The sequence below is a fragment of the Ricinus communis genome, chromosome 9 (assembly GCF_019578655.1).
Source record: "Ricinus communis isolate WT05 ecotype wild-type chromosome 9, ASM1957865v1, whole genome shotgun sequence".
NCBI lineage: Eukaryota > Viridiplantae > Streptophyta > Magnoliopsida > Malpighiales > Euphorbiaceae > Ricinus > Ricinus communis.
In genome coordinates this window covers 1,980,406-2,002,802 of record NC_063264.1, presented here as the reverse complement: position 1 = coordinate 2,002,802, position 22,397 = coordinate 1,980,406, and the positions used below count along the sequence as shown (strand labels likewise).

General features: G+C 35.0%; 4 protein-coding genes, 1 long non-coding RNA gene and 1 other non-coding gene across 9 annotated transcripts; 3 read left to right on the top strand and 3 right to left on the bottom strand.

Annotated features, from left to right (window-relative positions):
- The first annotated feature begins 360 nt into the window (after positions 1-360).
- On the top strand, positions 361-1,002 carry LOC8262403 (monothiol glutaredoxin-S2). Its single transcript, XM_002516837.4, has one exon. The coding sequence runs from the start codon at positions 451-453 to the stop codon at positions 754-756; it is 306 nt and encodes a 101-aa protein (XP_002516883.1). The 5' UTR covers positions 361-450; the 3' UTR covers positions 757-1,002.
- A 1,435-nt stretch (positions 1,003-2,437) lies between these two features.
- LOC8262404 (acyl-CoA-binding domain-containing protein 6) lies at positions 2,438-8,497 on the top strand. 3 transcript variants are annotated; one of them, XM_002516838.4, is made up of 17 exons: positions 2,438-2,738; positions 2,926-3,037; positions 3,310-3,391; positions 3,476-3,631; positions 3,717-3,794; positions 3,996-4,100; positions 4,577-4,643; positions 4,724-4,785; positions 5,007-5,146; positions 5,238-5,364; positions 5,466-5,580; positions 5,907-5,995; positions 6,341-6,424; positions 6,504-6,842; positions 6,969-7,487; positions 7,565-7,624; positions 8,221-8,497. In XM_002516838.4, the coding sequence occupies exons 2-17, from the start codon at positions 3,000-3,002 to the stop codon at positions 8,299-8,301; spliced, it is 2,142 nt and encodes a 713-aa protein (XP_002516884.1). In that variant the 5' UTR covers positions 2,438-2,738; positions 2,926-2,999; the 3' UTR covers positions 8,302-8,497. The 3 variants fall into 3 exon arrangements, with proteins under 3 accessions (XP_002516884.1, XP_048234798.1, XP_025012729.1); XM_048378841.1 differs by lacking the exons at positions 2,438-2,738; positions 2,926-3,037 and adding an exon at positions 3,150-3,207; XM_025156961.2 differs by lacking the exons at positions 2,438-2,738; positions 2,926-3,037; positions 3,310-3,391 and having other exon boundaries at positions 3,724-3,794.
- Positions 8,498-8,787: 290 nt separating this feature from the next.
- Positions 8,788-14,489, bottom strand: LOC8262405 (anaphase-promoting complex subunit 7). The gene is made up of 18 exons (XM_002516839.4): positions 14,348-14,489; positions 14,158-14,226; positions 14,029-14,079; positions 13,792-13,920; positions 13,634-13,696; positions 13,423-13,538; positions 13,147-13,231; positions 12,474-12,533; positions 11,761-11,806; positions 11,168-11,241; positions 11,034-11,084; positions 10,752-10,952; positions 10,628-10,672; positions 10,360-10,453; positions 10,049-10,194; positions 9,673-9,902; positions 9,434-9,494; positions 8,788-9,249 (listed from the first exon to the last, which is right to left on the bottom strand). The coding sequence occupies exons 1-18, from the start codon at positions 14,414-14,416 to the stop codon at positions 9,163-9,165; spliced, it is 1,677 nt and encodes a 558-aa protein (XP_002516885.1). The 5' UTR covers positions 14,417-14,489; the 3' UTR covers positions 8,788-9,162.
- On the top strand, positions 14,372-15,066 carry LOC125371042. The gene is made up of 2 exons (XR_007217215.1): positions 14,372-14,509; positions 14,660-15,066. It is a non-coding gene; the product is annotated as an uncharacterized LOC125371042 (long non-coding RNA).
- A 611-nt stretch (positions 15,067-15,677) lies between these two features.
- LOC8262407 (probable serine/threonine-protein phosphatase 2A regulatory subunit B'' subunit TON2) lies at positions 15,678-20,951 on the bottom strand. 2 transcript variants are annotated; one of them, XM_048378842.1, is made up of 12 exons: positions 20,597-20,951; positions 20,293-20,384; positions 20,050-20,112; positions 19,859-19,957; positions 19,299-19,457; positions 19,077-19,148; positions 18,792-18,924; positions 18,554-18,618; positions 18,092-18,167; positions 17,421-17,522; positions 16,471-16,663; positions 15,678-15,978 (listed from the first exon to the last, which is right to left on the bottom strand). In XM_048378842.1, exons 1-12 carry the CDS (start codon positions 20,736-20,738, stop codon positions 15,870-15,872), a joined length of 1,305 nt encoding a protein of 434 aa, XP_048234799.1. In that variant the 5' UTR covers positions 20,739-20,951; the 3' UTR covers positions 15,678-15,869. The 2 variants fall into 2 exon arrangements, with proteins under 2 accessions (XP_048234799.1, XP_002516887.1); XM_002516841.4 differs by having other exon boundaries at positions 15,678-16,114; positions 20,597-20,945.
- On the bottom strand, positions 16,206-16,322 carry LOC112534522. The gene has a single exon (XR_003078820.1). It is a non-coding gene; the product is annotated as a small nucleolar RNA snoR104 (small nucleolar RNA).
- Positions 20,952-22,397: the final 1,446 nt, after the last annotated feature.

Sequence of the window (22,397 nt, the reverse complement as noted above, 5' to 3'; positions counted from 1 at the left end):
TTATATCTACAATTAGAGCGCTAAATTTAATTTAAAAAAAGAAAACAGAGAAAAAGATCGGAAAAAAGAAGAAGAAGAAGAAGAACTTAGGATAAAAATGAAGAAAAACCAAAAGAATGTGGGGATTTTGTCGGTGTTCCATTTATGTGAAACCGTACTCAAAGGACACGTCCCTATTTTTTATTATTTGTTTTTTCCGTATGAAAGATTCTTCAATCGTGCAATTGGAATTGCAATAGCTTTACTTTATTTTTCTTAATGGAACAAAAATAGAGGAATTTCGAAACCGACCCAAGCCCTTTTTTTTTTTCAAAAAGCTTCATATTCAATCATCTTTCTTTTATGTAACCCTATATATATATCCCTCTCCATTCACCTCAATATCACGCACCAAGAAAGCAAGAAACCCACATCACAAAATCATTGCAACCTGTTCTCAAGTAATTATAAATGGAGAGAGTGATACAGTTGGCAGCAGAAAGGCCAGTGGTGATATTCAGCAGGAGCACTTGCTGCATGTGCCATGCCATCAAGACGCTGTTATGTGACTTTGGGGTTAACCCAGCTGTGCATGAGCTTGATGAGATGGCTAGAGGAAGGGAAATAGAGCAAGCACTTTCAAGACTTGGGTCCCCAACTTTGCCAGCAGTTTTCATTGGTAGTGAACTTGTTGGTGGTGCTAATGAGGTTATGAGCCTTCACCTTAACCGTTCCTTGATCCCTATGCTTAGACGTGCTGGAGCTTTATGGGTATAAAGATATTATATTATATATATGCATGGTTGATGCTACTTAAATAAACATATATATATATATTACTGGTAATTAAAGTACTGTCGAGTGGATTATGAGTACTCTGTGTGTGTTGAGATTATGACATAGTTGTAACGGGAGTAGTTGTATGATGCATGGCTAATCCTTTTTGTACTGTAATCATTAGTGTACTGCAATCTTATGTCTTTTCTTTCTTTTTTTGCTATAATAATATTGCAGTTTGTGTTATTGTTGGACTTTATTTTCCATTTTCTTTTTTTCACGTTGAGTTACATTTTCAGACATTCGATTAATGAACAAATTTATTTTAATTTAATATCTAATTTTCCCATAAAGAAACAAAAAAGAAAAGAAACTCAAATCATCTCCTTCGAATTTGAGTTCGACCTATCTAACAAGTTTAAAAATTTTCAGATACTTAAACTTAATTACGATAATTTTTTTAAATAATTATCTATATGTCTGGTATAAAGAAGGCAACGAAAGATAAAAATAAAAATAAAAGAGGAAAGTAATTTTAAAAAAAGGATAGAAAAATAATAACAATTTTTTTTTTTTTCCAATTTCTCATCAGAATGGAAACAAAATTTGTAAATTGAGAGGAACATTTTATTATTTATAATAAAAGTTGCTATTTGGTCTGAAAACATACCTTGTGATAAAAATAGAAAAATATAGAATTATAATTTTTTTTCTTTTATATTTTAGTTTTCTAAATAAAGAAAAATACATCATTTCCTTTTAAAATGAATTAAGTACATAAATTCAGACCTTAATAAGGTTAAATTTACTAATGAGGGAGTTTAATGAACATTGAAGCTCCAAAGGGTCTTATTCTATATTAATATGGAGCAATTTATGTATCAGAAGAACTGGGGAAAGTGGGCTGGGTTTGGTGAGAAACACAATTCTTTTGAACTGGGCTTACGGTTGGAGCGGTTTAGTCCTGGAGAGATTAGTTTGTAGGCCTATTAATAATTGTAGTGGGATGGGCCTGGGAAAAAGAAAGTTTAAAAGATCCGAACAGAAGTAGAGAGAAGGTAAGAACACGTGGGAAGAAGAGATTCGATGATTTTGTGCACAGCTCAAGTCCCAAGAGGCACTCAATCAGAACCAGAACAGTCACCTTGTTATTATTATTATTATTGACGCTGCAGATGGCTCCACTGCCGCACACAATTAATGTAAATTGGCTTTTCTCCTCTGTCGGATTATTTATGCCTCGACTATCTAAAAAATTAAAATAAAAACTCATTTTCTTGTCTTGAAGTTGGAGCCCCCTTAACTCAACGGTCCTTTTTTATTTAATTTTCTCTTTTCCCATTTCACGTACTAGTGTAGTGTAGAGTGTATTTATTTTACTTAACTACTAAATAATTATCTCATCATTACTCTAATTACAACTCTACTATACACTGTCTCTCCTCCTCAAGTTTATTATACTAGTAATATGCCATTAACAGCCCCTGATCTTCAGCTTTCATAGTTTTACAAATGCCAAACTTCATAATTTAGGCAACTCTTTATGTTAGAGAGGTAAAAGTATTTCTTTTAGTTTACAGATGTTATCTTATTAACAATAAAAAAAGGAAGTCTTTTCAGAGTTTAATCTAATACAAGTAAAGTATTGATCCAATTATATGGTGATGAGATCCTAAAAACAAAATAATTATCTGAATCAGAATCACCAAACAAAGCCAAAGAGGACAAATGCCATAACTCAGAGGAACCTTTCTCTCTTCACTTACAGCTCACTAATAGAAAGCACCTTTCTCTCTCACTTAAAAAAAGAACCAGCTTTTTTCTTTTTAGTTTACTTGGACCAGCCATTGTAATATGAGTACTTGATTCTACTTTCATTTTCTTTGTGGAATCTTTGCGTCTTCTTCTCTTTAGTCTTACTTTCTAAGCAGAAACCAAACGTGGGTCCACTTTTGTTTTCTGTCAGATGTCTTTTTTGATAGGTAAGCTCATCTCTTTATTTTTTTTTTCTCAAGGACCCAGTAACTGTGTTGTATTTTCTTTTTTTTCCGCTGTCCGTTCTTACGTTTGTTACTGCTTCTAGAGACCCTTTCTTCAGATTTTATTGTCCTGACACTCTGTTTGAATGGCATTTCTTGATAATGTTAATGTCTTTGCTAAAAAATTTAGGGTTTTGTTGAAAGCAACTTGATTTCTGGTGGTGATAGAGAAGGTCTTTCTTTTGAAGTTATAGTTCAACCAAAATGTTTAGTTTCTCAGGTAGACGCATGAAACTTGGCAGGTCAGTTGTTTTATAACCTTATTTATGTTTACTTCAGTTATATCTTTGATGCCTCTTTATCTTTTATTTGCTTTGGTGATTATTGTCATTTTTGTCCTAAATTTAAGTAATTGCAACAATGGGTAGAGGAAATTTAAAGATTAGCTGCGAAATGCACCTATTTGAAGTTGGTACATAACCCAATTTACAGCTAGTTTTTGACTGGTAGTTCATAATTCAGTTTTGTACCAAAGTTACTTACTTTTGTGATGCCATTACTTTTTGTCATTCAGAGTGAAGAAGGTTCAGCTCTCAGATTCAGCACTTGTGACTAGAAGTCCTATTAGACCTCAAAAACGAACTAACAATCCCAATGTATGCTCTTAACTTGTTTGATTTTGGACTAGAACTGTTGGGCTTTTGTACACTTTGCTAAGCTCTTCGATTATACTTCTTTAGAGTGAAGGTGTTGCCCCTACAACTAGTCATTCTGATGAGCTTGATTGTCAGTGTCCGTCTGCTCCACCTGAGACTAATAGCTCTACTACATCAGGGAACTCTGAGAACTGGATGGTGTTGTCTATAGCTGGAGACAAACCCACACCTCGTTTCAATGTAAGATAGGATTTAAATCTACTGGTTATCTTCTTATGCATATGTTTTAAGTTAAAAGTAGAAACCTTACTTTTTGATTGAATAGCATGCAGCAACTGTGATAGGTAACAAGATGATTGTGGTTGGTGGTGAATCTGGAAATGGATTATTGGATGATGTACAGGTAAATAATGTTTCTTTTTTCTTTTAGAGGTTTGAAGCTCATTACAAACATGGAAAAGGAAATCTTGCATTACATTACATGAATTAGGATTCTGTTGCACCCATTTGAATTGATCACTCTAATCTTTGTTTAAATTGTATGACTAGGCAATTACTCATGATCTGTACCGTTGGAGTTAATGTATTTCTTTTCATATTTCAGGTGCTTAATTTTGACCAATTTACTTGGACCACAATTTCGTCGAAACTCTACTTGTCACCCAGCAGCCTACCATTAAAGATCCCTGCATGCAAGGGGCACAGTCTGGTACGGTCACATAGCTTCTCATGACTACTCTCTAAAACTGCCTTATCATGCATTGTGTTCTTCAAATTTGGCCTATTGTTTTCTATGTTTTTTCACACTATTGTGATTTTCTAGTTTATGATATGTTATGCTGAATCTTGTTTAGGTGAAAGGGGCTGCTAAGTTATTTTCCTAATGTTTTAGCTAAGAAAGTAATATTTATGTTTTATACCAAGTTCTGAACATGGCATATTAAGCTATAGTGGAAAGCTTGCAGGAGATGACGAAACAAAATAATACTCCTGAATGTTTCCTATAACCAATGATTGATAGAATACAAAAGTTCGGATATTGGATGTGTTGCATGGACATTTTATGTGTTTCAGGTGCATTATGTGCTGTTTTTCAGTAATCAAATATCATTTTTTATTATTATTTGATTCTGTAGTTTTGGTATGCAAGTCATTTAAATAGCTTCTGCTATCTGCCTTGCCTAGGTTGCTTGGGGGAAGAAGGCACTTCTAATTGGAGGAAAAACTGATCCTTCCACTGACAGAATTTCAGGTTGGATCTGTGTTTATCACATAATGCCCTTGCTTGGTTCTCCTATGGAATTACTCTAATGCTCTTTCTGGCTTTTGCAGTATGGGCATTTGACACAGAAACAGAATGTTGGTCTCTTTTAGAAGCAAAGGGAGATGTTCCGGTACCATCACAACCCAACTGATATTGCTCTGACAATTTCAGTTCAAAGCTTGATTTAGCAAGAGATACGATCTTTTGGGACTTCTTGCAACTGTTACCAAATCACTCCCTTCTTTATATCTTCAAATTGTTTATATCGTTTTCTGTTTTGTGATGAAAGGTTTAATTTAGATTGGCTCTCTGTAAAATAGCTTCTTGATGAGGGATACATATGCGTTGCAGGTTGCTCGCAGTGGTCATACAGTAGTCAGGGCGAGCTCTGTGCTAATTTTATTTGGGGGTGAAGATGCTAAAAGGAGAAAACTGAATGATCTGCATATGTTTGACCTAAAGTCATTAACATGGCTCCCTTTACATTGCACGTGAGTGAATCATTTTGCTGCACAGCACTCCAATCTACATAACCGTAATATGCATTAAGTTTTTCCATTAGCATTACTTTTGTACATGCAGAGGAACAGGACCATCTCCAAGATGTAACCATGTGGCTGCTCTCTATGATGATAAAATGCTTCTTATATTTGGAGGAACATCAAAGTCCCGGACTTTGAATGACTTGTATTCACTTGACTTCGAAACGGTGCTTAAAACTATTCTTATTATTGCCATGTTCACAGTTTTCTGTCCGCATTATATTGACTTCATAGTATATTACATTTAATGTGTTATTTTTCTTCTCAGATGGTTTGGTCAAGAATAAAGATCCAGGGATTCCATCCATCTCCCAGGGCTGGTTGTTGTGGAGTGCTGTGTGGAACTAAATGGTACATAGGAGGGGGTGGTAGCAGAAAAAAACGTACGCCACATGAGCTAAGCAGCATATACTTCATCCTTTTTACCTGTTTTTGAAAGAAAGGGATAATTTTCTTTAAGCTGTCACTCTCATATTGCATTGCAGCAATGAATTTTTTGACCTCAAGCTCAAGATGGTGCAATTGAATTGCTAGCTTTTATTCTACTTTTAGCTGCAGTGACTTAGATGTTTGAGACCTTCTACACGCCCTCAACATTTTTCTCTTTCTCATTCTTAATTTATGGGCACGGTCATCTGTCTACTTTTTACCATGCTGTCATACACTCATTGCTGCGAGGTGTTGATACCTATTCTGATTATTCCTGCAGGGCATTCTGAAACTTTGATTTTTGATATTGTGAAAGTGGAGTGGTCTGTGGCCTTTGCATCATCCCCATCCTCTATCACAATCAACAAGGTTACAGTGTTAACATACATCCATGGGACTGATATGTAACTGATGGATGGTGTATGCAATTTATTCAAATGCATCTTGTAGCTGAAACTTCTTGGAGCAGAATGGTTTTTTTTTAAAAAAATAATAATTTAGAGACATTTATGCTAAGTGAATCTTCCATATACTGGGAAAAAAAAAGAATCTTCCATTTACAATCTAATTTTTCTGACTCTTAAGATATTAAATTAAATTACACATACAAAATATTAAATGAGGGCTTTTTAAATGCCTTTCTTGGTATCATGACTGCAGCTTCTTGTTCTTTCTTATCATATTTGTCTGTCTAAATAATCTTTTTATTCACAGGGATTTAGCCTGGTGCTCGTGCAACACAAGGAAAAGGATTTTCTTGTTGCGTTTGGAGGGTCTAAAAAGGAGCCATCAAATCAGGTTGGAGAATGAAATCACATTACTCCATAGGAGTTGATTTTTCTAAAAACCAATAACCTTGCCTTACTTTTTATTACAGGTTGAAGTTATAGGCATGGATAAGAGTGAATCCATGAGTCGACAATCTGCTGCTGGTAAAGGTCCTGGACCATTGTTTGGGAAACGCTCATCTTCCACAGCGCTGGCTGCACAACTTAATGCCGGTTCTTCCCAGCGTTCAGTTGATACCCTTGCAAGACAAAATTTAGCATCTGTAGTTGAGCACCATGGTTCCGGTAGAAAATCTTTGTCAGAAACACTTGTTGAACCAAATTCTGTTTCTGGCAATGTCTCACTGCGCAAGCAATTTCACGAGGAAGAGCATAGTGCTGCTGTTAAGATGGCAAAGAACATAGAGGATGGATCTTTTTCATCACTGGTAAGTTGATTGGAGTTCTCAGCATTTATCTTTATTAATTTTGAGCCTCTTGGTGTTATATGAATTGCAATACTTATTAAGCACAGTTTTAATATTCTATTAACGTTAGCATGGGTTTGATTTCAGGCTGTGGATCACCGAATAAATCAATCTGATACATCAAATCAGACTAACATTTCTATAGGCAAAATTATTGCGGAGGAGACATCTTGTGTATTTGACTCTGAAAATTCACACTCCCAGAACCAAGGAGTTGAGAACCATCTAGTAGAAAATGAGGATGCATTAGTATCAGAACCTGATGGTATGACAGGAGGGGCTCATTCAAGTATATATCAATTGTATGAAACAAAAATAGCTTCTCTAATAAGAAAGAATGGGGTTCTAGAAGGACAATTGGCAGCTGCATTGGCAAGTAGAGAAGCTGCAGAGAAAAATCTATCATCTGTTCTAAAAAGTAGACAGGAGATTGAGAGAAAATTGACAGACACACTGAGGGAGATGGAGTTGCTAAAAGAGAAGCTAGCTGGTGTAGAATTAGCTCAAGAAGAGGCCAACAGCTTATCAAATATTGTCCATTCTGACAACGTAAGACTTGAGCATGATGTGGCTTTCCTAAAGGCAGTTTTGGATGATACACAGAAGGTACTTTTGAATGAGGCACTTTTGAATGAACATTGATCAATTGATATTTAGATTTTGATTGATTAGATATTTTGTAGGAGCTACATTCTACTAGGGGAGTCCTCACTGGGGAAAGAGCAAGAGCATTCCAACTACAGGTAACGACTCCAGATCAAAAACTGAGGGGAAGTAAAATGAAAGCATGATAATTCTTCACAGATTCTTGAACTTTATGTTGCCCACATATAACCATGCACAGACCAACAAATTTGCTAGAATAATGAAGTAATATCTAGGTCACTTAACATCTGAGTCTTCAAGATTATGTATGCCTGAAGTTTCTCTTCCTTCGAGCTTTTCAATTTTTTTTATTTAAAAACTGTCACAGTTTTACAGAATACATGCCTTCACAAGGTGTATGTACACCACTTGCTAATGGTATAAATTCCACATACGTGGTGGACTTGTGCGACATGGGGGTGTCGATACATACACGTGCACCTAGAGTGGCCAAGAAATTTTCATTGAACCATCAGATTGTGATTATCATACATTTGCTATTCTTTATCTTCAAAGCTAATCTTATCTTGCCGTGAACCCTTGGCACTCGAAATGCCTATAGCATTAGAAATTTATTATCACTTATAGCAATCACTGTCTATGTTTTCTTTGAGATTATAGGCGAGTCGATACTCGAGATAATTCTCTCTGTATTGCTTTAATCATTTTGTCACTGCATCATGTTGCCATGCAGGTTGAAGTTTTTCACCTCAAACAAAGACTGCAGTCCATGGAAAACCGAGTTCCCACCCCCAGAAAACCATTCAACGTCTAGTAAGGGGAAAAATACTTTAGGGTTGGGAAAGGCATAGTAAGACCGGTATCAGTTGATCAACCTGTACCAAACTGTTGAGTACCCGATTGGCCTCATTTTGATACACTAGCCACGCTGCTGTAAATGTAATTTGAAAATTATTTTCTTGCAATGTTTCAATCATGTACATAATTTTATATAGGTTCAGTTGCTAAAATTTCTTGTTTTCTTAAATTCTGAAGGAAATATGGGTTTCCAGTTGCCAAAAGGGTCTGGATTCTGTAATTCATGCTAGCTCCACTGGTTCTGGACAAATGACTTTAGCTAAACATAATAGAAAAGATTCAATAATATTAAATGCAGGCTTGAAGAATGTGATAATCACTGATTTTCTGGAAAAGGTTTTTCACTATCGCAGAACCTGCAGTGTATCTTTTAGTAATGTGTATGTTACAGTTTCAAACACAACCAATAGGATACATATGTTAACGTGCTCCAACTAACAGATGTCTTTTCAAAGGCTCCAGACTTCTCTATATTGCAATTATAAATAATAAAATACAGACAAAAATACAAGACTAAATTTTGCTAGTCTATACATCATCTCCATAAACTGATAGTTGTGGGTACAATGCCGTCAAAGATACAAAGAAACTATCTCACAGCTAACAACCTTTTATCATCAACCATACATCTTAAATCCCTTCTTGAAATTGTAATCAATCAAGGCCCTAAAGTGCTCTTTTAATCACTGGCCGTCTCTCAATAGAATTCTCCAAGTGTTTGCTGGTAGCAGAGCTTGCACAGGACTCTTCTTACTGAATATCTTGATGGTGCAGTAAACTCATTGCTAAATTCACAAGATCTCAATTGGCTTTCCTCTCACAAAAGCTCAGTCTCTTCTTGGTCTGCATCAGCATCCTCCACTTCATTTTCTTCATCTTCTTCAGGAGCATCTGGATCCACCCCCTACAATAACTTACCTCTTAGATCTATAGCAATCAAGATTTTTCTCTATTCCATTCTAGACATTTTCAACTAACCAGACCTTCACATTAGATAATGCTCAAAGACTGCCAAAGACCAGGTAGTTATAAACAAGGCAGGCTGCAAGTGAAAACTAATGTAGCTATTACAAGAAGTAATGACAAACCTTCATCTGTTTCTCCAAGCGGTCTAGCCCTTTCTTTGCTGCTTCATTCTGTGGGTTTATTCTGTAATCCAAAATACAGATATAAATTTTTTTGAAGGGATCAGCAACTAAGGCCTCAGCATTTATCGCACTATTGGCAGCTAAATTAATATAGCATCTTACAAACATTCAGGCAAAAGACCAAAGCTCTATTGCAGTCTACAAATGTTGAAATAAAACATACGTCATAGACGTCCAACCTTAATGCAGCCTGATAATGTGATAAAGCCTCGGGCAGCATATTTGTGGCAGCAAATACTTGAGCAAGCTTGACATGAAGAGAGTCATCAGCCCAATCCTTGAGATATCGCTCAAGCAAAGATACAGCATCTCCATTTCGCCCCTCGATTACATGGAGCTCAGCCAACGCTAATGCAGCACCAAGGTAACCAGGTTCCAGTCTCAGTGCTGATTCATAGAACTTCTTTGCCTGTTTTCATATGAGGTTAAGATTGATTTCTTCATAAGCCATAAATTTGGAGACGATCACTCCTTGTGAGCTGATGCAAAATGAAATTCGCCAAGAGAAAGGGTAAGGTAAGGAGAAATGCTTAAAATAATCTGTTTCAGGATTACCTTCTCTCTACCGCTAGAGTTACTAGCATGTGCATCCCCAACTAATTTTAAAGCCTTTGCAGATTGAGGCATTGCCTTCATTGCCTCCCTGGCAGCAAGCAGAGCCTCTTTGATTTTGGAGAATGCCAAATAAGAATGAACCAAACCTGAAATTCTAATACAGTCAAGTTATTTTAAGACTTGTTTATCTTAGCAAAATTTCTTTCATTACGAGGGAGATTAATCAAACACGTACATTAATTATAGACATTATTGGATATGCAACTAAAAAATTGATATTTTGATCAAATTATCATTTTTATAGATTGCACCTTGATATGAACGAAGATCAGGCCTCAATTCTTGAGCTCCCCTGAAAGCAATTACAGCTGCTTCTGGTCGCTTCAGTGACAAAAGTAGATTACCCTGAAAGCATATAAGAGATTATTGTGTTCAGTGATATTGAAGATAACACAACTAAACCACTCCCAATTTAATATGGGGTATTTTTCCTCCATACTACTTGGTTTAGGGCTACAAGTCTACAGAAAGAGTTAGTTGAAACAGTCTTCATTCAACAAGAGAGAAATTACAAAGTACCTTCATTATGTAACCTGGAATGTGCCGGTCATCAATTCGGATGCTCTGATTGCAAAATAATGAAGTGATTACAGCGATAGAATCAAAATAATAAGATCCATGCCACTACGGATAACGAGCTAACCTTTTCAGCATAAGTCAGTGCTCCTCGTTCATCTTTCCTCTCCCACAGGACAGACAAAGCCACAAAGACTTCTGGCCTTGTAGGATCAATACTCAGCAAATCATGTACTAACTTATTTAGCTTTGAGAAATCAGATTTTAGCTTTAGAAGCATCGCATACTCATCCATAGAAGTTACAACATATGGATCGAGTGACCGAACCTGCAAGACCATAAACTTTATATGTTTGTGTACATGAAGAAAATGACCAATGTCAATATAACAGCTGAAAAGTTGTGGTACCTTCTCAAAATTCATAATGGCCTCATCATTCTTTCCAATAATTGCTTCAACCTTAACATTTTAGTTTATGTATTAGTAGAGGAGATGACCACAATTTTAATTGCCTTGGATGAAATAAAGACAACATTTCTAACCTTTGCAATTTCAAGCAGTATATGTACATTGTTTGGAAAACGTTGTAGAAGTTCTCCAAAGAGCTCCAAACCACCTGAGAGAGAGAGAGAGAGAGAGAGAGAATGACCAAACCATTATTAAGCTGGCATGGCATGCACAAAGATATCAAGAACCTTAGCGGAAACTAGATCTAATCAGGAAAATATTCAAAATAATGAAGGCAAAAAATTAAACCATATGAACCTACTCATTTTAGCTAGTAGTCATGCATGCAAGTGATATGAGCAAATAATAGTGCTGTGTTTATCTGTTTACCTTTAGTCCTTTAGATTTGTCTTAGACCACAATACTAGCAAATATGATTAACTCTAGCATTTAATGACTCTTGTAAATTGGATGGGCATACAATTCTGCTTATGTCAATTCCCTATGGAGCTTGTTCCCTTTGATGAAAAATTGTAGGAGAAATTAGGGGTTCAACATCTGATGAGAAATACATGGAAAGACGTGCATGCCCAAGAGAAGAGATAGAAAAATTTAAGACTACACACTTAATTTCCCCCCAGTAGTACATAAACCACTCAATGCAATTCAGAGTTTAGAAAGAAATTACCCTTATAATCATTTGAAGCAATACAACACTGTGCCTCCACATAGCGCTGCAAATAAATAACAATAATAAGCTAGCAAGCTGAGGAACATAATTATATAACATGCAACTCAACAAAAGGAAAAGATTAATTGTATAAATAAAAATAAAGATAAATTGTAGACAATTGATCCATGATGTTTTCCTAACAATAATATTTTCAATACTGCAATGAGACAGTATTATTCATATGCATTTTAAACTAAGGTCATGAATAGACCAGCTAGTGAATCACCTAGTCATGGTGTCATACTAATGAGATTTGATTATATGTTCAGAAAGAGGCAATGCTTAAGGACAAATATAGAAACATTTTATGTTTTAAGAATTTCAGGATTATGTTATCAAGTTAGCCAAATTGCAGCTATGCTAGAAAGTCTGTGAACTAATTAAAACGCCATATTTACCTCCAATCCCCAGGGAGTGGGTCACCAGGCATTTTCTTTAAGGGGTTCATAGCAAACTAACACATTTCTGATATAATGTATCAGTTGATACATAGTTTTTTTTTGGGGGGAGAATAGATCTTCAGATATAATGTTGAGATTCAAAGTCACAACAAAAAACTTGCTATAATAGAAATGTTTCTTTGAAACAAAATAAATGCTCTACAGAAATACAACTAGTAAATGACCCACAATGGGCAACAACTTTTTTAATATTCCATTTTCACTCACTTGAAGCCAACGATTTGAGTCAACGTGATCAAATGATGCCCTCCCACTTTTATTTGAAGCCTGCAACCACAGGATATATGACCTCAAAAATAGAAAACTATCCAAAAGCAGATGCAGATTCATAAACCACAATAACTTAACTATAAATTTTTTTCCTGTGCACTCAAAAATCTGTAGAAAATCACATCATAAATGTCGGGAAAAATTATTGTGGCGGTAAAAAAACAAACTGACCACTAACTCATACCCTCATCCTCTCAAAAAGCAATCAATATGAGATACATTCTACTAACCAAAAGGAAAACTATACTCCTCATGGTGATAGGGTCCAAATGATACAAAAGCAATGCAAGTGTGTATTACTCGTGTTATTCATTCCCATTAGTTGATTTTTTATACTATGATTATAGAATTCTTAATTCCACTCAACCAAACTAAGTTCTAACGCATTAAGACCTGGCGGAATTGAGTAGAGATTGAAGCTTTTATTCACAGCTCTGGTCATGCTAAACTCATGCAAACTCAATCCTCCAATCTAGTCATCCTTCTAAAGTCACCTACTGAATTCTTTCTGACTTGTATAAGCAACATAACTATTAACCAATTTTGGCTAAAAGTAAAAGCAAGATTCCTCTGATTAGCTATTTAAAGAGGTTTGGAACTCCTAACAAACCTGTGAAAAAACTGAAATGATATCCTTGGCAGAAACTCCCAGTTCAGCTAAAGCTATGATGGCCTCAATGACATAAGGACAGTGCCTGCAAGAGAGAGAAGAAGTATACTTTAGAAAAGGAAAGATAACAAATAACAATATGATGATGAAAATGTGATACCCATAGGGGTATTGGCATTCACTCAAAAAGAGAATTCATAAAACAAGATTAAAATATCGCATATTTAACCCTCAGAAAATGATATGTGTGCGTGAAAGAGAAGAATTGACACAGACCTTAAACACTCTTTGAAACAAGCAATAGCAAAACGATTATGCCTAGAGTTTCGATAAAGTTTTGCCATCAACAAACTCATCTGCAAAGTTCTTGCTTTGCTAGGAATTCCCTCCATCTGCAAAAAAAAAAAAAAAAAAAATACATACATAACAAGTAGAGGGGGAAAAAAACACAAGCAGAAGTAGAATTAGAAGCAGAAATACGAACAACCTCAACAAGTGCTGCTCTAGTTTCATTTAAAGCAGAAAGACAAGATGCAATCTTGAATTTCACCTGCCAAAGTAAAAACAAAATCAAGCAATGAAATTTAACTGTTCTACACTGTAAGAAACAAGCAAACAAAACAAATAAATGAAGATCAAAATTACCTCATTTTCATTAATTGGAGAAAAGTTAAAAGAATTGGGAGAAGAAGACCTATTGGATAATGTTCTAGAAGATGTTGAATTTTGTTTAGGAATTATTTTATAGTACTGCAAAGCCTGCTTATATGTATGCTGCAATAAAAATAGATAATAAATAAATTAAACTCCAAATTCTTCAAAATTCAACTAAATAACATAAAAAACAAGTGAAATTGAGTAAACAAGGAAAGCATCACTCACAATTGCTCTCCGAAACTCTCTCTCGCGAAACAATGCGTCTCCGAGAAATATCTGCAACAATGCGACCAAAATATCATCACATAACAAATACAGTAAGAACTAAAACAAATAAGTAAAGCAGAGAGTTACGAGATTTTCGGCCTTGAGGTGAGGGCTAGTTTCGGGATTAACGGAAGATGATGAAACGAGAAAGCAGCCCTGTGCAAAAAGGTTAAAACAGGAAATTTGAAAAATAGAAATGCATTTTAGTTATGTGTAATGGAAGAAGAAGAGAGATAAGCTAAGAGATGAAGTAAATAAATAAATAAAAGAAGATTACGAGCATTTGAGCAGAGCTGTAGAGTCCATGATCGAGGAGAGCAGTGATTTGATCCTTCGGTATTTCCATTATTTTTCTTTTTCTCTCTTTCCCGCAAGTCAAATGAAGAGGAAGAAGAGTACTGATTCCAGAGTATTAAGTGTTGTGAACTGAGAGTTTCAGGTAACTATTTGTTTGTTTCAGATTTTATGTTATGTAATTTCAAAAAATTAAAGTAGAAAATTTTAATATCTTAAACTTTATTTAAAGTTAAAGCAATAGAATGTCCTTTAATTGTTTTCAAATATTAAACGGCGTCGTTCTGGTTTCCAGCTTCGAAAAGGAAATTCTGATGTTTCATGCAGAACAGCTTGGTGATGAAGATAATTTGCTCGAGTTTGAAAGGCATCTTTATTCATTAAACATAGAAATTGGAGCGTCTGGCATTTGCATCCATGCAAGTAAAGAACAGTCAAAAGACATGATCTATAATATAGTTCAAAACAACTTCACTCTGGCAATCCTTGTAAGAGGCACCTTGAAGCGCCCACCTGTAGGTTTCCTGGTGTTCCTGTTTGTGGCAAGATCAGGAATTATGTCAATTCATGAACAAAAAGGGGCATGTATTTTGCAACAAATGCAAGCCCATAAAATGACGGTAGACTTGTAATTAAGACACTAGTTGCACTTACTTGAGATTCTTTTTGCCCTTTTATTTCAGAATTTGGTTGTCCTTTTTCTGTTTCTTGTTCTCCATCTATCACCTCTCTTTCCGCTTTTTTCTTTTGTTTGTAACAAACAGTCAGAAGCATATCCTACAGATGTTCTGCAGGAACGTTGCTGGCCATGGAAACTTATGATTCTGTATATGGTTGCACGTATGTTCTAGGTCCACTTCAAAGTTTAAAGGGAATTGCAGTTAACCAGGGCCAGAAGAGTCATCCCGGCACCTGCACCAGCACCAGCCACATGAGTGGGATGTAGAAATTTGGGATAGTCAAGTCTCATCTTATGGATGAGCTCCCGGTGTCAGCTAGTTGCTGGTAAAGATGCAATGAGAAGCCTCTTGAGTGTGGCAATAATAGTGCAATGTAGGCTGCCCTGTCCAAGACCCGCAATGGCCAGGTTCTTTTTAATATTTACGCAAGCCATCTTCCAAGCTTAATCTCGAATTTGTTTCAAGAATTTGTCTTGCTAGTCACTCTTGAATGATGACTGCATTCCTCCATTTTCATAGATTTTACTGCTTGTTCTGATTAAATAATATTCAGGGAGAAAAAGAATGAAACCTGGAAGAGAAGATGTATACCTAGTATCTTGTCCAAAAAGTTGTCCGTGAAAACAATCCAACTTACTCTCAGACAAGTTTATCATGGAAGCCATTTACCATCAGCATGTATCAATTGTTACATTTTTTTTACAGCTAACAACATACAGCCAAACGCGGAAGGCTAAAATGAAATAATACATCTTTTGGGTGCACATACAAAAGTTAAGAAACCATTGGGTGTTAGTAAATGGAAGGCTTTTAGATAACACACAACTATCTGTCATTCTTCTTCTGGTTCCTCCTCTTCTTGGAGAAGATTTTCTCTATTATCATGGGCCCAGAAACCACGAACATCAATAAGCATGCTGGCAACGGTCCCCCCCTGTTTACAAGATAGCAGATCGGACAGTGTGATCTTAAGTGGGTCAGTTGGCTTAACCATGTCCCAGATTTCATCCCTAACATCCTCAATACACAGCTCATAGTTTCCACCCTCGATCCATTTATGGTGTACATCTCTGTTAAATCAGGGAAAAATAATCTCTTTAGACGACCATTTACAATACAGGGAAATAACGGTTAGCTCGAATTTTAATCGCTCTGTTTATCTTCTGTCTCTGAAGATTTGAGACTCGCAATACTTGCTCAAGTACCACAAGCAGGAAAATACAGAGTTTTCTCTAGGAAGATTTTATCAGGTAGCATCTCAGCTTTCAGATGCTCCCCTTCTTTACTTCCATAGTAGCTTTTAACAACTCTAGGTGGCATATAATGATTAAGCAAGTTCGTCATAAATTAATATCTAAAGCAATATGAGAAAAACTTGGAAGACAACTATCATGTCAGATTTATATGCTAAAGAAAAAATGTCAACCTGAAAAGAGAGTGAATATCAGCAGTTGTTAGGTAGCCCCGTCCTTGAAGATCAAGACAACGGAATAAGTATGTTAAACCTTCTGGGGTATCCTTGTTTTCTAGGGCCAGGACAAAATCGAGAAAACTATCAAAATCCATCTCCCTAGAATTTCCTCCTCCAGTTTTTCCGCGTCGGACGTGTTCATCAAACACTATCAAGAGGATAACAAATATAAGAACTTAAAATAATAATCACAAGACAAATATACAACAACCATTAAGGGGAGCTGCAGAATACAAAGAACTGCAATTAATATACAGAAAAGGCACTGCAATTGAAATTATATATATATTCAGGAAACCATAAAAGATTATATTTTCAACTTTGAAAGAGTAAATTTGTACAAGAGGACATAAAAGCTCTGTTTGCTTTACTCAAAAAGGCACGCTGAAGCAACTGAAAGCATCAAAAGCCCAGTGGAGTAATGGCACACTACAGTGATGGTAAGTGCAAACTACTAAGTCAAATAATTGCCATAGAAAAGAAGAGATGCTGAGGTCGTGTTTCATCATTTTACAACCAGCATTTGCAATTTGCATAAAACAATTATGAATCTTACAATGGATGATTTTCTTAAAAATAAGCTAAATATTAAAAGACGTTAAATTATATTCACAGTTTTTTTACAATGAATAGATTAGCTCTTCTAATTGCTTTAGTTCTATATAGATATTTAGAGCGTGGAGACATCTTTCAATACAGCAATTTTGGGTAATTCACATTGACCAATATTCAGGAATATGTTGGAGTGTTAGGTTAGAAACAGACAAACGCGAAGTGCAATAAACTGATGAGCTAATGCTGTCCGTGCAAGTTACAGGAAATCAAAATCTCATGTAAATAAAACCATCCATGATCCTGACAAGGGAAAAAAATTGCAACACACAAAAAGCAATAACAAGTCCTACCTCTTTCAATAAAAATTTCGGTGAGCGTCCCATCGGCATATTCTCGAAGCTCTTGCTTGCTCAATGTTCCATTCATATCCTTATCGAGAGCAAGAAACATATCTGCAGAAAAAGGACAATTACTTTAATTACGAAGTTACATGAGGCCAACCAAATTGCAAAATTTCCTAGTAGTTAGTTAAAGCACCATGTTTATGCTTTCCCAAATCATTCCATTCCTTAAGCTTTCTTTATTAGTAGAACATAACAAACAATAAACTTCATTAACACAAGACCATGAAAAGTCTCTATGCACTCCCCTTTCACTTTGTCTCGGACCCCAAGAGACAGAGCCTCTACAGGGAAGTACCTAACTTCTATGTTGCTTACTCGAGCTTAATTTCACAACCAGTTGATAATTGCACACACAAACAACCCCTTTCAATTTCCTTTTCACTGCACCGTACCCCTTTTTTTGTTTTCCTTAAACACGAGGTTACCAAACCTCATTGAAAATGGATATACATACAGCAATAGAAATGATCTAACCAAGTTGGGAGAGAAAAATAAGGTCGAACAGTGGCTACAAAAATCATAAATCAGACATATGATTCAAATATACAGACATCAGCTTGAATGAGTAAAATAGAAACACAAGACAGTATGTAAAGGGAAAATTTTAAAGTACTCACCACATATGCGTTGTGCAGATGTCAAAGAAAACCAATTCTCAGCTTGTTCAGTATCAGTGACCTCTTCCTCACTTTCCTAGAGCAAGCAAAGGTTAGAAAGGAAAAATTAGCTTCGGATTAAAATCTATAAGGCTATTCCTACTGACTCACTTCAATATTTTGAATCACGTAATCAACTAAACAAAGTAGAAAGACAGACTGTAAAGCATTTTCTGCCATATATTCTTCAATCAGATGAAGTAAAATATCCATCCAGCACTATTTTTCCTGGAAATTAGCCAATATCAAAATAGATGGACTGCTTTCAGCAAGTTTCTTATTTATTTACATCAGCACGGCAATAAAAGTTGTAAAGAAGCAAAGAAATGAAAAAGGGACTGCAGAAAGGTGATCTAGGAAAAGATTTGGATCATAAAAAAGGCAACATGAAAGAGGCATAAGACATTGTCAAGCACAACTTACCTGGTGCAACTCCATTAGTTCCTGAAGACAATTACTAAGAAGCACCTTCTTTATGCAGGCTTTCCCTGTAAGCAGAACCAATATTCAAGTTTCAACTATTTTTAATTTATAACTATCAAGAAAAGGAGCAATAAATCCTCATACTCAAAGGTCTTCAAAATATCCCAAAACCATTTTTTCCATTGGTGACCCTATGATCAATTTTTTGGTTCCTAATCTGAAATATAGCCGTACATACCTCGTCTATGAGGATCACAAAAGAAAAAGAACTTGTGTGCAGCTATGCGACAATACATTTGAACAAATTGCGCAGGCATATCACGTAGTTGTGCTAAATTAGGAATGAGACCACGTATATAAGACTCCATTTCCTGACGAAGAGCAAAATGATTATGGTAACGAATGACATGGCAAGAGTAAGTTGGCAGAAAATGAATCCCAGCAAATAAAGCTATCTAATAGAAGAAAATCAGATATAAATATTAAAATCTGTAAAAGGCATAAAAACACATAGATCTTACACCTGAGGCTGAAGAAAACCATCTGAATCCTCATCAAGTTCACTCATATCTATTCTGGCCTGTGTAAGTGAAACCTAAACAACAAACAGTAAGCAACGATCATAACGATGAACTTCAGTGAATAGATTAAACCATTTATATCAGTGTGCATATGAACTGATCATTTAGGGATAATGAAAGATATCTGTAAATAAAAAGACTGATGTCAAAAAAATTACACTTACTGTGCGCATTACATAAAGGTAAAAGGGCAAAATGGCAATTCTTCCAGATTCATCTTTCTCAAACTTCATGAAATTAGACGGACTAAAAAATCTTCGACATTTGGGGCCTATTTGTTCTGTACATACTGAGGCTATGTGACAAAAGTCTTCGTAATTCATCTGTAATATAACAATATAGCAACTAAGTTAGCATCACTAGAATACTGAATCAAATGACTCGAGATGTTGGAGAAAAGGAACACTCCAGCACCAATCAGTGGCTTAATAGAAATATTTAGAAAGAACAAAAACCAACATATGCAGAATAGATTAGCCCAATATGTGCTTTTAAACTCTAAAACGGTAAAATAATACGCATATGACTTGGAAGCATTTAGAACTACTTCTCACAGTAAATAGTTTGACTTAACTATTTACATCACAATTTGCAACATATAAAAAATGCATGAAAGCCACAACCTTTTGTTAAAAAAAAAATTGGCAGTAAAGAAAAACCCAAGACTATATACAGAATAATAAGCATTACTATGAAATTCATTGATGTGGCATCTCCAACAGACCTTTTCTGCACCAGTAGCATCATCAATAACACAGTTTTCTCTCAAGCAAACCCACATTGCATCCAGGTCATCGGCATTAAGCAAAAGATCTGATTGCTTCTGCACAATTGAATTAAAAATGGTAACAAGCAAACAAATACCAAACAAAAGATAACAATGACGAGCAGACCATGAACGAAACCAGATAATACCTTTAAAAACCGATATTTTGCCAATCTTTGAACCCTGTGACTGATTGATCCTTCTTCAGGTTTCTAAAAAAATGGGAAAAAAGAAGAGCACAATAATGGAAAAGGAAGAAAATTACCACATTAGCAGCATGTCAAAAGAAAAAACCCATCAAAGTTTGTGTAATTGTGTAACAAATCAAAACCTAGAACATAGTCCTCAAGTATTCCACTAAAAATTAGAACAAAAAAATAATCAGTACATGCCTTCTTATAGAAACTAGGGATTGTGCCCGCTTCAGCACTTTTTTGTTGCTTCTCTTTGAAAATATCAAGCAATATCCTTTTTGTCTCCAGCTCTACAATGACAATTTTAAACAAATTTAATAAACATTTGGTCTCTCACTGGATTAACAATGCAGTCAACTGCACATAAAATGCAAACTAAAAACACATAATCACAATTCAGAACCTTAACTAATTTAACTGCATTTCAGATTAATTATAAAAGAAGGATCAAGAGATTCGGTAGAAATGGAAAAGGCATATGAAAAAGAAATTGTTAACGGACCCATTAAGGCTTCGGATCCAAGTCCAGCACCGGATCCGATATACCGGCGGAGATTTCGGACCCATAACATGGAAGAAGCTGGGGGAATCTTCCTGTGAGCGGCGGTCTCGTGGCTCTCGCCGTCGCTGGAACCACTGTACATGGCCTAAGTAAGGAAATGTACGTTAACTGAGTTGAACGCAACGATTTTAGAGTTCGATTACGGATTTGAGACGCAGGTTTTAACCAAAAAAGAAAAACCTAAAAGTTTCGACCATTAGTTATTACCAAGTGAAATTCTAAAACCCTAACTCTTTCAATTTTGATCTGTGAAAAATTGGGAAGTTGCAGGGGCAATGCGTTTTTGCCGTTTCTGTAATGTAGTTTCGGATAAAAAACTTGAGTTAGCTCCCCAAAACTTTTATGAATCTAAAAGTGAACCGCGTAATTATTTTGAAATCATATTTAGCTCCTCAGTTCTTTTGAAAATCTTACTAAATGAGTCCGTCAATTGAACGATTTGTCGTCACCGTTTGTTAACCGGCAATTTCAGTATTCACATCAATTCTCACACTTGACCTAATCCTTATCATTATTTTATTTGTAAACTTTTTATTGATTACATATTAAGCAACACATAACTTTTATAACTAATATTTTAAACTTTTGCTCTTTTAATTAATTTTTAAATGAAATTTGAATTTATAATCCCAATTAGACTTATTCAATTAAAAATCACAAAGACTTTATTTAAAAACAAATTATGAAGACTTAAATTTGCAGTACACATAAATTTAAAAAATAAAAAATAACACAATAAAACAATAGCTAAAAACATAGCTATTTTATGTTCAAAGTTTGGCTCAAATGGTAATAATATTTGCTTTCAAAACTGAAATATCTTTTATACGGATATACAAAATTATTTATCACTTATTATATAGTATAAAATTCATTATGTCTCTCGTTAATAAAAATTAAAAAAAAAAATCTGCTCTCAAATTTAAATATCTTACGTTGGTTAAATACGAAAAAAAATTAATTATTTTTCCAAATAGAGAAAGAAATAGAAAGCAAGAACATGATGTATGTGTAAGAAAGGGAAGAACTAGTAATAGTATTCAGCATTGGATCCATAAGGGAACAGAGTAATTGAAAAGGTGATGAGGCAGTGGACCACGGATCTTCCCCAGCCCAGACCCATCAATATTTTACATTTCAAACACATCGTACCAATAATATGATTCCCTCTTTTAATTTTTAACAAAGGAAATCATAGCTTAAGCTGTTGTTTTCTTCTTGATGATCATGACACGACCCACATTGTTACCAGAGATCCAAAGTTTATTATGGTTTAGTACCACCCATTTAAAATACAAACATAACAGCAAATACGACTTTTCTTCGAAATTTTGTCTTAAGTACAATTAAACTCCTATAAATTGATGGAATACAATGAAAATAAAAAAGTGTGCCAATTTCATTAAAGTGCATGTAATTAGAGCACCTGGCATATGTCAATTTCATTAAATCACCCTCTTTAAGAAGGATGCAATTCCTTAAGATTTAAGATTTAAGTTAGTTATTACTAACAAATTGTTATCTAAAACATTCCATATATATATATATATATATATATATTTGGTCCTACTTTTCAAGTACTACAGTGAAAACTGAAAAAGATTGTCATTTGTCTATCACTCTTAAACTGTACATGAATTTTTTTCTCATTATTAGTGAGAGTCCATTGAATTATTCGACTCGCAGCTGTCGTTTTATATTTACTGTAAAAAAAATATAATATATTTATTATTAAAAAAAT

Bases quoted from the DNA above. Each gene is read 5' to 3' on its own strand.
- LOC8262403 (XM_002516837.4), top strand. From the start codon at position 451: ATGGAGAGAGTGATACAGTTGGCAGCAGAAAGGCCAGTGGTGATATTC.
- LOC8262404 (XM_002516838.4), top strand. From the start codon at position 3,000: ATGTTTAGTTTCTCAGGTAGACGCATGAAACTTGGCAG. The intron at 5,147-5,237 runs GTGAGTGAATCA...TTGTACATGCAG, and splicing joins TGGCTCCCTTTACATTGCAC to AGGAACAGGACCATCTCCAA. The intron at 6,843-6,968 runs GTAAGTTGATTG...GTTTGATTTCAG, and splicing joins ATGGATCTTTTTCATCACTG to GCTGTGGATCACCGAATAAA.
- LOC8262405 (XM_002516839.4), bottom strand. From the start codon at position 14,416: ATGGAAATACCGAAGGATCAAATCACTGCTCTCCTCGATCATGGACTC. The intron at 11,242-11,760 runs GTAATTTCTTTC...TCTCTCTCTCAG, and splicing joins TGCTTCAAATGATTATAAGG to GTGGTTTGGAGCTCTTTGGA. The intron at 10,673-10,751 runs GTTAGCTCGTTA...TTTTGCAATCAG, and splicing joins CACTGACTTATGCTGAAAAG to AGCATCCGAATTGATGACCG.
- LOC8262407 (XM_002516841.4), bottom strand. From the start codon at position 20,738: ATGTACAGTGGTTCCAGCGACGGCGAGAGCCACGAGACCGCCGCTCAC. The intron at 19,458-19,858 runs GTCTGTTGGAGA...GTTATATTACAG, and splicing joins ATGCTACTGGTGCAGAAAAG to ATGAATTACGAAGACTTTTG. The intron at 18,619-18,791 runs GTATGTACGGCT...TTCTGCTTACAG, and splicing joins TTGTGATCCTCATAGACGAG to GGAAAGCCTGCATAAAGAAG.